The 13,389-nt window shown below is 51.4% G+C and overlaps 1 protein-coding gene across 1 annotated transcript in view; it reads right to left on the bottom strand.

Moving 5' to 3' along the window:
* Positions 1-12,284, bottom strand: part of hsd11b2 (hydroxysteroid (11-beta) dehydrogenase 2) — a gene marked incomplete at both ends in the record, with an annotated part of 43,282 nt that extends 30,998 nt beyond the window's left edge. Inside the window, one exon of the mRNA XM_080458655.1 lies at positions 12,038-12,284. Coding sequence (XP_080314781.1) covers positions 12,038-12,284 — 247 coding nt within the window. The remainder of the gene's footprint in view (positions 1-12,037) is intronic.
* Between the last annotated feature and the right edge of the window lie 1,105 nt (positions 12,285-13,389).

Here is a 13,389-nt window from a genome sequence, read left to right as displayed (position 1 = left end):
GGCCCTACTTCATGTGTCCCTACCTCATGTGGCCCTGCCTCATGTGGCCCCGCTTCATGTGTCCCTGCCTCATGTGTCCCTGCCTCATGTGGCCCCGCCTCATGTGGCCCCGCCCCATGTGGCCCTGCTTCATGTAACCCCACCCCATGTGGCCCCGCTCCATGTAACCCCACCCCATGTAACCCCACCTCAAGGTTCCCCGCTTCATGTGTCCCTGCCTCATGTGTCCCTACCTCATGTGTCCCTGCCTCATGTGGCCCCTCCTCATGTGGCCCCGCCCCATGTGGCCCCGCTCCATGTAACCCCACCTCAAGGTTCCCCGCTTCATGTGTCCCTACCTCATGTGTCCCTACCTCATGTGTCCCTGCCTCATGTGGCCCCGCCCCATGTGGCCCCGCTTAATGTAACCCCACCCCATGTGGCCCCGCTCCATGTAACCCCACCCCATGTGGCCCCGCTCCATGTAACCCCACCCCATGTAACCCCACCTCATATGGCCCCTCCTCATGTGGCCCTGCCCCATGTGGCCCCGCTCCATGTAACCCCACCCCATGTGACCCCGCCTCAACTGACCCCGCTCCATGTAACCCCACCTCATGTGGTCCCGCCTCAAGTGGCCCCACCCCATGTGGCCCCACCTCATGCGGCTCCACGCCATGTGACCCCGCTCCATGTTACTCCACACCATGTGACCCCCACCCCATGTAACCCCACCCCATGTGACCCCACCTCTTGTGGCCCCGCCTCATGTAACCCCACCCCATGTGACCCCACCCCAAGTAACCCCACCCCATGTGTCCCCGCTTCATGTGTCCCTGCCTCATGTGGCCCCGCCCCATGTGTCCCTGCCTCATGTGTCCCCACTTCATGTGTCCCCGCCTCATGTGTCCCTACCTCATGTGTCCCTACCTCATGTGGCCCTGCCTCATGTGGCCCCGCTTCATGTGTCCCTGCCTCATGTGTCCCTACCTCACGTGTCCCTGCCTCATGTGTCCCTGCCTCATGTGGCCCCGCTCCATGTAACCCCACCCCATGTAACCCCACCTCAAGGTTCCCCGCTTCATGTGTCCCTGCCTCATGTGTCCCTACCTCATGTGTCCCTGCCTCATGTGACCCCGCCTCATGTGGCCCCGCCCCATGTGGCCCCGCTCCATGTAACCCCACCCCATGTGACCCCGCCTCAACTGACCCCGCTCCATGTAACCCCACCTCATGTGGTCCTGCCTCAAGTGGCCCCACCCCATGTGGCCCCACCTCATGCGGCTCCACGCCATGTGACCCCGCTCCATGTTACTCCACACCATGTGACCCCCACCCCATGTAACCCCACCCCATGTGACCCCGCCTCAACTGACCCCGCTCCATGTAACCCCACCTCATGTGGTCCCGCCTCAAGTGGCCCCACCCCATGTGGCCCCACCTCATGCGGCTCCACGCCATGTGACCCCGCTCCATGTTACTCCACACCATGTGACCCCCACCCCATGTAACCCCACCCCATGTGACCCCACCTCTTGTGGCCCCGCCTCATGTAACCCCACCCCATGTGACCCCACCCCAAGTAACCCCACCCCATGTGTCCCCGCTTCATGTGTCCCTGCCTCATGTGGCCCCGCCCCATGTGTCCCTGCCTCATGTGTCCCTGCCTCATGTGGCCCCGCCTCATGTGGCCCCGCTCCATGTAACCCCACCCCATGTGACCCCGCCTCAACTGACCCCACTCCATGTAACCCCACCTCATGTGTCCCCGATTCATGTGTCCCTGCCTCATGTGGCCCCGCTCCATGTAACCCCACCCCATGTGGCCCCGCTCCATGTAACCCCACCCCATGTGACCCCGCCTCAACTGACCCCGCTCCATGTAACCCCACCCCATGTGGTCCCGCCTCAAGTGGCCCCACCTCATGTGGCCCCATGCCATGTGACCCCACTCCATGTTACTCCACACCATGTGACCCCCACCCCATGTAACCCCACCCCATGTGGTCCCGCCATGTGACCCCCACCCCATGTAACCCCACCCCATGTGGTCCCGCCTCATGTAACCCCACCTCTTGTGGCCCCGCCTCATGTAACCCCACCCCATGTGACCCCACCCCATGTGTCCCCGCTTCATGTTTCCCTGCCTCATGTGGCCCCGCCCCATGTTACTCCACACCATGTGACCCCCACCCCATGTAACCCCACCCCATGTGGTCCTGCCTCATGTAACCCCACCTCTTGTGGCCCCGCCTCATGTAACCCCACCCCATGTAACCCCACCCCATGTAACCCCACCCCATGTGTCCCCGCCCCATGTGTCCCTGCCTCATGTGGCCCCACCCCATGTGTCCCCGCTTCATGTTTCCCTGCCTCATGTAACCCCACCCCATGTGACCCCACCCCATGTGTCCCCGCCCCATGTGTCCCTGCCTCATGTGGCCCCACCCCATGTGACCCCGCCCCATGTGTCCCCGCTTCATGTTTCCCTGCCTCATGTGGCCCCGCCCCATGTGTTCCCGCCCCATGTGTCCCCGCCCCATGTGACCCCGCCCCATGTGTCCCCGCTTCATGTTTCCCTGCCTCATGTGTCCCCGCCCCATGTGTCCCTGCCTCATGTGGCCCCACCCCATGTGACCCCGCCCCATGTGACCCCGCTTCATGTTTCCCTGCCTCATGTGGCCCCGCCCCATGTGGCGGGTCACTACAGCACGGCAACAACGTTGCTTTACAAAGAAATTAAAGAAATTAAAGAAATATAGAAAAACTTTACAAAGACAGAACAAAAATATTAATAAAAGAAATAAATTAAAGCTTTAAAGGAAAGAAATACATTAAACCAAATAATGACGTTTTACCATGAGCATAAACTAGCCAGAGGACTATCAGGAGGTGAACCTTTACCCTTTCTGGTACTCCAGTCAAAGTCTCTGCTCCCATCCCTTTGTAGGGGTACAAGGAAAATAAAACCCTGGAAATAATACCTGGAACTTAGTTTCTTTCGTTAAGTACAAAGACTAAAACCTGCATATTAAAAACACAAAACCCAAGGATTAATCTACCTTCTCTGGCACGTTTATGATTAAATTAGAATTGTCACAAAATCTCATCAGTAAATCTCCAGATCTTTGTGTTTCCCGCCACCACTGACCATACGGACCACTTTGGGACTACGGAGAACAAAACTCAGACTCCCTCAGCAACGGCTCAGCATTTAGGTCTTTACCATTAGTATAGGGTTAGTATGTATAAACATCGTCTCTGATCTTCTGTGTCATTATCCGAACTATCTTTAAAGGAGTCAGATTACGCCTCGTTTCCACTGCACAGAATGTGACGGAACGGAACAGAATGGTACCGAAACCCTGAACCGTACTGTGTCGGACCAAACGGTACCGTACGATACCGTACGATACCGCTCCTTTCCGTTCCGTCACCTCCTGTGCAGTGGTAATGAGGCTTTACCCACCTGTTCTCCTCCTCCTCCTGTTCGCCTCCTCCTCCTGTTCTCCTCCTCCTCCTCCTGTTCACCTCCTCCTCCTCCTGTTCCTGCTGTTCACCTCCTGTTCACCTCCTCCTCCTGTTCTCCTCCTCCTCCTGTCCTCCTGTTCACCTCCTCCTGTTCACCTCCTCCTCCTGTTCACCTCCTCCTCTTCCCCCTCCTCCTATTCACCTCCTCCTCCTGTTCACCTCCTCCTCCTCCTGTTCTCCTCCTCCTCCTGTTCTCCTCCTGTTCACCTCCTCCTCCTATTCACCTCCTCCTCCTGTTCACCTCCTCCTCCTGTTCACCTCCTCCCCGTGTCCTCCTGGTCACCTCCTCCTTTTGTTCACCTCCTCCTCCTGTTCTCCTCCTGTTCACCTCCTCCTCCTGTTCCTCCTGTTCACCTCCTCCTCCTCTTAACCTCCTCCTCCTGTTCCTCCTGTTCTCCTCATCTTCCTGTTCCTCCTGTTCACATCCCCCTCCTCCAGTTCACCACTTCCTCCTCCTCCTCCTGTTCCTCCTATTCACCTCCTCTTCCTATTCACCTCGTCCTCTTGTTCCTCCTGTTCACCTCCTCCTCCTGTTCACCTTCTCCTCCTGTTCTCCTCTTCCTCCTGTCCTCCTGTTCACCTCCTCCTTCTGTTCCCCTCCTCCTCCTGTTCACCTCCTCCTCCTGTTCCTCCTGTTCACCTCCTCCTCCTGTTTACCTCCTCCTCCTCCTGTTCACCTCCTCATCGTGTCCTCCTGTTCACCTCCTCCTCCTCCTGTTCACCTCCTCCTCCTGTTCTCCTCCTCCTCCTGTTCTCCTCCTGTTCCTCCTGTTTACCTCCTCCTCCTCCTCCTGTTCACCTCCTCCTCCTGTTCTCCTCCTGTTCCTCCTGTTTACCTCCTCCTCCTCCTCCTGTTCACCTCCTCCTCCTGTTCCTCCTGTTCACCTCCTCCTCCTCCTCCTGTTCACCTCCTCCTCCTGTTCTCCTCTTCCTCCTGTACTCCTGTTCACCTCCTCCTCCTGTTCCTTCTGTTCAACTCCTCCTCCTGTTCTCCTCCTCCTCCTGTTCACCTCCTCCTGTTCACCTCCTCGTCCTGTTCACCTCCTCCTCCTCCTCCTCCTGTTCCTCCTATTCACCTCCTCTTCCTATTCACCTTGTCCTCCTGTTCCTCCTGTTCACCTCCTCCTCCTGTTCACCTCCTCCTCCTCCTCCTGTTCTCCTCCTCCTCCTGTTCACCTCCTCCTCCTCCTCCTGTTCTCCTCCTCCTCCTGTTCACCACCTCCTCCTGTTCTCCTCCTCCTGTTCTCCTCTTCCTCCTGTTCACCTCTTCCTGTTCACCTCCTCCCCCTGTTCCTCCTGTTCACCTCCTCCTCCTGTTCACCTCCTCCTCCTGTTCACCCCCTCCTCCTGTTCTCCTCCTCCTCCTGTTCTCCTCCTCCTCCTGTTCACCTCCTCCTGTTCACCCCCTCCTCCTGTTCTCCTCCTGTTCACCTCCTGCTCCTGTTTACCTCCTCCTCCTCCTGTTCACCTCCTCCTCCTGTTCACCACCTCCTCCTGTTCTCCTCCTCCTCCTGTTCACCTCCTCCTCCTGTTCCTCCTGTTCACCTCCTCCTCCTGGACTCCTCCTCCTCCTCCTGTTCTCCTCCTCCTCCTCGTCCTGTTCACCCCCTGTTCCTCCTGTTCACCTCCTCCTCCTGTTCACCTCCTCCTCCTGTTCTCCTCCTCCTCCTCTTAACCTCCTCCTCCTCCTGTTCCTCCTGTTCACCTCCTCCTCCTGTTCACCTCCTCCTCCTCTTAACCTCCTCCTCCTCCTGTTCCTCCTGTTCACCACCTCCTCCTCCTCCTCGTCCTGTTCACCTCCTCCTCCTCCTCCTGTTCCTCCTATTCACCTCCTCTTCCTATTCACCTTGTCCTCCTGTTCCTCCTGTTCACCTCCTCCTCCTGTTCACCTCCTCCTCCTCCTCCTGTTCTCCTCCTCCTCCTCCTGTTCACCACCTCCTCCTGTTCTCCTCCTCCTGTTCTCCTCTTCCTCCTGTTCACCTCTTCCTGTTCACCTCCTCCCCCTGTTCCTCCTGTTCACCTCCTCCTCCTGTTCACCTCCTCCTCCTGTTCACCCCCTCCTCCTGTTCTCCTCCTCCTCCTGTTCTCCTCCTCCTCCTGTTCACCTCCTCCTGTTCACCCCCTCCTCCTGTTCTCCTCTTCCTCCTGTTCTCCTCCTCCTCCTGTTCACCTCCTCCTCCTGGTCTCCTCCTCCTGTTTACCACCTCCTCCTCCTCGTCCTGTTCACCTCCTGTTCCTCCTGTTCACCTCCTCCTCCTCCTGTTCACCTCCTCCTCCTGTTCACCTCCTCCTCCTCTTTACCTCTTCCTCCTCCTGTTCCTCCTGTTCACCACCTCCTCCTCCTCCTCGTCCTGTTCACCTCCTCCTCCTCCTCCTCCTGTTCCTCATATTCACCTCCTCTTCCTATTCACCTTGTCCTCCTGTTCACCTCCTCTTCCTGTTCACCTCCTCCCCCTGTTCACCTCCTCCTCCTGTTCACCCCCTCCTCCTGTTCTCCTCTTCCTCCTGTTCTCCTCCTCCTCCTGTTCACCTCCTCCTGTTCACCTCCTCCTCCTGTTCTCCTCCTCCTCCTGTTCACCTCCTCCTCCTGTTCTCCTCCTCCTCCTCCTGTTCACCTCCTCCTCCTGTTCTCCCCCTCCTCCTGTTCTCCTCCTGTTCTCCTCCTCCTCCTGTTCTCCTCCTCCTCCTCCTCCTCCTCCTGTTCTCCTCCTCCTCCTCCTCCTGTTCTCCTCCTCCTCCTCCTGTTCTCCTTCTCCTCCTGTTCTCCTCCTCCTCCTCCTGTTCACCTCCTCCTCCTCCTCCTCCTCCTCCTGTTTTCCTCCTCCTGTTCACCTCCTCCTCCTGTTCTCCTCCTCCTCCTCCTCCTGTTCTCCTCCTCCTCCTGTTCTCCTCCTCCTCCTCCTCCTCCTCCTCCTGTTCTCCTCCTCCTCCTGGTCTGGTCGGTCCAGAAACCTTCAGTATTCTAAGTTTCTAGCTCCGCCTTGATTTTCCTCATTTGAATATTGGATCATAGGAGCTACATTCAGAATCTGCTGTGTCTGTGTGAGCTGGACTGGCTCCGCCCACACATGCCCATCTTGGGAAGAGGAGGAAGTACTTCCTCTCGTGGTGCCATGTGCCAGAGCAGAGCTGCCTAATTGTGGGAGGAGTCAAAGGGAGGGCCTACCTTGATTGGGATTGGCTAAACCCCCGATGACACTATATAGGGTTTGATTTCTGATTGGCTGGTTGGAGCAACACACTTTTTAAAACCTGGAACAAGCCAGGGACAGAGAGGACAGACTGTCTTCACTTCTGGGACGTCAGTCCAGGTATGGGGACGAGTAGTACTGCTGGAGAACCTCTAGGGAGTGGATTTTGTAGAGCCTATTGACTCATTGCGATGTAAATGAATTTGGCTTCCACAGCATGTTTTCCACTGCTTCACCCTAATCCTAACGTTCAGCCATTCACGCACCAGTGGAGGCAGTCGCCATGTAGGGGGCTTAATCTATCCATTGGGAGCAGTGTCTTGCCCAAGGACACTTCGACATCTGGACAGGCAGAGGTGGGAATTTAATCTGCAACCATCCTATTGGGAAGTCTGTTGCTCTACGAGCCAGAGCTGCCCCAGTGTGGGGGTGCTGTGATCACCGGCTCTACTAGTCCAATGTCTTCAATGGTAACTAAATAAAACTACCAAAAAGTATAAAAGCAGGTTTTAGCTAAACCAGCACAGACCAGCTGGTGTTCTCATGCAAATCCAGCAGAAGAGCAAAACCAGATTCAACAATGAACAGTAACAGAGCAGCTGCAGACATCAGGATGGTAACGAACAGCAACGAACAGCAACGAACAGCAACGAATAGCAACGAACAGCAACGAACAGCAATGAATAGCAATGACGCAACGAACAGCAACGAACAGCAACGAACAGCAACGAATAGCAACGAACAGCAACGAACAGCAATGAACAGCAACGAACAGCAACGAATAGCAACGAACAGCAACGAACAGCAATGAATAGCAATGACGCAACGAACAGCAACGAACAGCAACGAACAGCAACGAATAGCAATGAACAGCAACGAACAGCAACGAACAGCAACGAACAGCAACGAATAGCAACGAACAGCAACAACAGCAATGAACAGCAATGAACAGCAACGAACAGCAATGACGCAACGAACAGCAATGACGCAACGAACAGCAACGAACTGCAACGAACAGCAACGAACAGCAATGACGCAATGAACAGCAATGAACAGCAACGAACAGCAACGAACAGCAATGAACAGCAACGAATAGCAATGACGCAACGAACAGCAACGAACAGCAACGAACAGCAACGAACAGCAACAACAGCAATGACCAGCAATGAACAGCAACGAACAGCAACAAACAGCAATGAACAGCAACGAACAGCAATGACGCAACGAACAGCAACGAACAGCAACAAACAGCAATGAACAGCAACGAACAGCAATGACGCAACGAACAGCAACGAACAGCAACGAATAGCAATGACGCAACGAACAGCAATGAACAGCAACGAATAGCAATGACGCAACGAACAGCAACGAACAGCAACAACAGCAATGAACAGCAACGAACAGCAACGAATAGCAATGAACAGCAACAACAGCAACGAACAGCAACGAACAGCAACGAACAGCAACAACAGCAATGAACAGCAATGAACAGCAATGAACAGCAATGAACAGCAATGAACCCCCTTACCTCTCCAGGCTCCTCCTACTTTTCCTGGCTGAGAGTCTCTTTGTCCCTCAGGCCATCAGGCTGTACAAGTCCTCACTGGAGGGGGGGGGGGGGGGGCAGAAGGGAAGGAGCAGTAGCCTCCATCCACCTCCTCCACCTCACCATCCTCCATCTCACATCCCATAATGCAGAACAGAACATCTAAGTGTCTCTTCACTGCAGATGATCCTCCTGGTTAATAATAGTGTCTGTAACCACCCAGCAGTTTAACCTTCGGTCACTTTCACTCCTAGATTCTGTTAGAGGCTGATTCTGTTTACCACTTCTATATCTAGTTAACTTAAGGTTAGTTAAGAGTTTATATTATTTGATATATTTTGTACTATATTCTGCTAGAAGTCTAGTTCTTTTTGCCACTTCTATATCTAGTTAAGTTAAGGTGAATTACCTTTTTTTCTGTAACTCATCTCTGTTCCTCTGTGTGCTGCTCCTCTTCTATTAAACTGCTGGAACTCAGAATTCCCTGAGGGAGTAATCCTCAGGGATTAATAAAGCTGAGTCTAAAGTCTAAAGTCACTTTTCTGACGCCTTCACAGTCCAGTTTTGAGGATGAGCGCCCCCTACTGGCAGTGGTTACAGGTCCAATAGTCTCCGTGTCAACATGTGGAAAGAAACTGACGTCTCCTTCTAGGCTGGGAACTGGCTGAGCTGTTCTCCTTTCTCAGTTCTGTCAATGTCCACCTTCATCCTGAAAATCTTCCTCTAGATCAGAGACTCAACCTTTTACCGGAGGGACACATTCCTCCGGTCCTGAACCACATGAGCTCCAGCAGCCAGCAGTGAGTGAGAGGTTCCAGGAACCACCAGGTCTGTTCCTCTGAGGATAAACTCTGTGGGTTACACTCCGTCTCAGGGCGCTTCAGTTTCAACTTTGTTTTGACAGTTTTCCATAGATTAAGATTTAACATCCACAGATTAGACTGTGACATCCACAATTTAGACTGTAACGACCACAGATTAGACTGTAACATCCACAATTTAGACTGTAACGACCACAGATTAGACTGTGACATCCACAATTTAGACTGTAACGACCACAGATTAGACTGTGACATCCACAATTTAGACTGTAACGACCACAGATTAGACTGTGACATCCACAATTTAGACTGTAACGACCACAGATTAGACTGTGACATCCACAATTTAGACTGTAACGACCACAGATTAGACTGTAACATCCACAATTTAGACTGTAACGACCACAGATTAGACTGTGACATCCATAATTTAGACTGTAACGACCACAGATTAGACTGTGACATCCACAATTTAGACTGTAACGACCACAGATTAGACTGTAACATCCACAATTTAGACTGTAACGACCACAGATTAGACTGTAACATCCACAGTTTAGACTGTAACGACCACAGATTAGACTGTAACGACCACAGATTAGACTGTAACATCCACAGTTTAGACTGTAACAAAAAGAGATTAGACTGTAACAACCACAGTTTAGAGTGGAATGACCACAGATTAGACTATAACATCCACAGATTAGACTGTAACAAAAAGAGATTAGACTGTAACAACCACAGTTTAGAGTGGAATGACCACAGATTAGACTATAACATCCACAGATTAGACTGTAATGACCACAGTTTTGATTGTAACATCCACAGATTAGACTGTAACATCCATAGATTAGATTGTGACATCCACAGATTAGACTGTAACATCCACAGTTTAGACTGTAACGACCACAGATTAGACTGTAACGACCACAGATTAGACTGTAACATCCACAGTTTAGACTGTAACAAAAAGAGATTAGACTGTAACAACCACAGCTTAGACTGTAATGACCACAGATTAGACTGTAACATCCACAGATAAGACTGTAACAACCACAGTTTAGAGTGTAATGACCACAGATTAGACTGTAACATCCTCAGTTTAGACTGTAACAAAAAGAGATTAAACTGTAACAACCACAGTTTAGAGTGTAATGACCACATATTAGACTGTAACATCCACAGATTAGACTGTAATGATGACAGATTAGACTGTTACATCTGCAGATTAGACTGCAACAACCACAGATTAGACTGTAATATCCACAATTTAGACTGTAACGACCACAGATTAGACTGTAACATCCACAGTTTAGGCTGTAATGACCACAGATTAGACTGTAACATCCTCAATTTAGACTGTAACAAATAGAGATTAGACTGTAACAACCACAGTTTGGACTGTAATGACCACATATTAGACTGTAACATCCAGATTAGACTGTAACATCCACAGATTAGACTGTAATGACCACAGATTAGACTGTAACATCCTCAATTTAGACTGTAACAAAAAGAGATTAGACTGTAACAACCACAGTTTGGACTGTAATGACCACATATTAGACTGTAACATCCAGATTAGACTGTAACATCCACAGATTAGACTGTAATGACGACAGATTAGACTGTAACAACCACAGTTTAGACTGTAACAACCACAGTTTAGACTGTAATGACCACAGATTAGACTGTAACATCCACAGATTAGACTGTAACAACCACAGTTTAGAGTGTAATGACCACAGATTAGACTGTAACATCCTCAGTTTAGACTGTAACAAAAACAGATTAGACTGTAACAACCACAGTTTAGACTGTAATGACCACATATTAGACTGTAACATCCACAGATTAGACTGTAATGACGACAGATTAGACTGTAACATCCACAGTTTAGACTGTAACATCCACAGTTTAGACTGTAACGACCACAGATTAGACTGTAACGATCACAGATTAGACTGTAACATCCACAGTTTAGACTGTAACACCCACATATTAGACTGTTACATCCGCAGATTAGACTGCAACAACCAGAGATTAGACTGTAACATCCACAATTTAGACTGTAACGACCACAGATTAGACTGTAACATCCACAGTTTAGGCTGTAATGACCACAGATTAGACTGTAACATCCACAGATGAGACTGTAACAACCACAGTTTAGACTGTAACATCAACCTTTTAGACTGTAACGACCACAGATTAGACTGTAACAACCACAGATTAGACTGTAACATCTACAGTTCAGACTGTAACATCCACAGTTTAGACTGTAACGACCACAGATTAGACTGTAACTACCACAGATTAGACTGTAACATCTACAGTTCAGACTGTAACATCCACAGTTTAGACTGTAGCAACCACAGATTAGACTGTAACATCAACAGATTAGACTGTAACAACCACAGATTAGACTGTACCATCCACATAATAGACTGTAACATCCACAGATTAGACTGTAACATCCACAGATTAGCCTGTAACGACCACAGATTAGACTGTAAAATATTTTACAACATTTTACTGGTCCGATTGGCCGCCAGAGGGCAGCAGACTGTCATAATAACACTGCTTGATCTACTGTGTGTGTGTGTGTGTGTGTGTGTGTGTGTGTGTGTGTGTGTGTGTGTGTGTGTGTGTGTGTGTGTGTGTGTGTGTGTGTGTGTGTGTGTGTGTGTGTGTTGTTCAATCTTTACATTAATCTGTGAATCTGATTATCTTGTTATTTGCGACACAAAGGAACTCAGCCAGATTACCACTGAAGGACCACAACACACACACACACACACACACACACACACACACACACACACACACACACACACACACACACACACACACACACACACACACACACACACACACACACACACACACACAACACAAACACCACACACACTCTAAAGGCCCGTCTGCCCCAGCGACATGTGAGCGTGCCTTAGGCGGGTGTTCCTCACCGGTGATGAAGACGGCCTTTCCGCTGGCCGGCAGGGGGCGCCCGGAGGAGAAGAGGAGCAAGAAGAGCAGGAGGAGCAAGAGGAGCAGGAGGAGCAACAGCAGGCCCAGCAGGGAGGAGGTCAACAGCGGCTCCAACAGGGCCCCGAGCCACGCCGCCGGGGCCCAGCTCAGGTGCTTCATGGCCCCGCCCACAAACACCGTCAGCACGGCCAGGTAAATCCACCGGGGCAGCGCAGAGTCCTCCATCACCCCGCTCCTCCCTGTGACCCGCACGCCCGTCTGACCCGCACACCCCCGCAGTTTCCTCCGCACACCTGTAGGCTGAGGCCAGCAGTGACGTCTCTCACTGCGCGCCTGTATCCGTGTGTGTGTGTCCGGGAGTGTGTACGTGTGTTTGAGTGTGTGTCCGGGAGTGTGCAAGTGTGTTCGAGTGTGTGTGTGTGTGTGCGTGCGTGTATGAGTGTGTGTGTGTGTGTGTGTGTGTTTGAGTGTGTGTCGCAACTGCGGAGCTCGAGCTGCTGGTTTACTCTGACTCTGAATATATAGAGGATCTGCAGGAGGAGGAGCGATCTAATCTAGAACACACACACACACACACACACACACACACACACACACACACACACACACACACACACACACACTGAGACACACTGTGATTTCTTGGAGACATGTGTTCCATAATATGTTTACTTTGCTCACTGTGTGTGTGTGTGTGTGTGTGTGTGTGTGTGTGTGTGTGTGTGTGTGTGTGTGTGTGTGTGTGTGTGTGTGTGTGTGTGTGTCTGTCTGTCTGTCTGTCTGTCTCTCTCTCTGTGTGTGTGTGTGTGTGTGTGTGTGTGTGTCTGTCTCTCTCTCTGTCTGTCTGTCTGTCTGTCTGTCTGTCTGTCTGTCTGTCTCTCTCTCTCTGTGTGTGTGTTACACTTTGTTTTTATCAAAGTTGAGTCATTCATTCAGAAAGGAGTGTTCAGTCTCTGCTACGCTTCAGTACTCCTAGGTCTACTTGGTCTGAGTCTTGGTTCTGGTTTTAGTTGTAGTCTGTGCCCTGGTTCTGGTGTTAGTTTTGGGATGGGTCCTGGTTTTAGTTCTAGTCTGGGTCCTGGTTCATGTGTTAGTTCTGGGATGGGTCCTGGTTTTAGTTCTAGTCTGGGACCTGGTTCTGGTTTTAGTTCTGGTCTGGGCCCTGGTTTTAGTTCTAGTCTGGGTCCTGGTTCTGGTTTTAGTTATGGTCTGGGTCCTGGTCCTGGTCTGGGTTCTGGTTATATTTATGGTCTGGGTCCTGGTCCTGGTTTGGGTCTGGGTCCTAGTTCCTGAGCCTTGAGAAATCTGAAAATCAGCCATTTTTCAGTAC

Source organism: Lipophrys pholis, assembly GCF_963383615.2.
Source record: "Lipophrys pholis genome assembly, chromosome: 2".
NCBI classification, from domain to species: Eukaryota; Metazoa; Chordata; class Actinopteri; order Blenniiformes; family Blenniidae; genus Lipophrys; species Lipophrys pholis.
The sequence above is the reverse complement of the archived record's forward strand: the minus strand, read 5'-3'. Positions and strand labels throughout refer to the sequence as shown.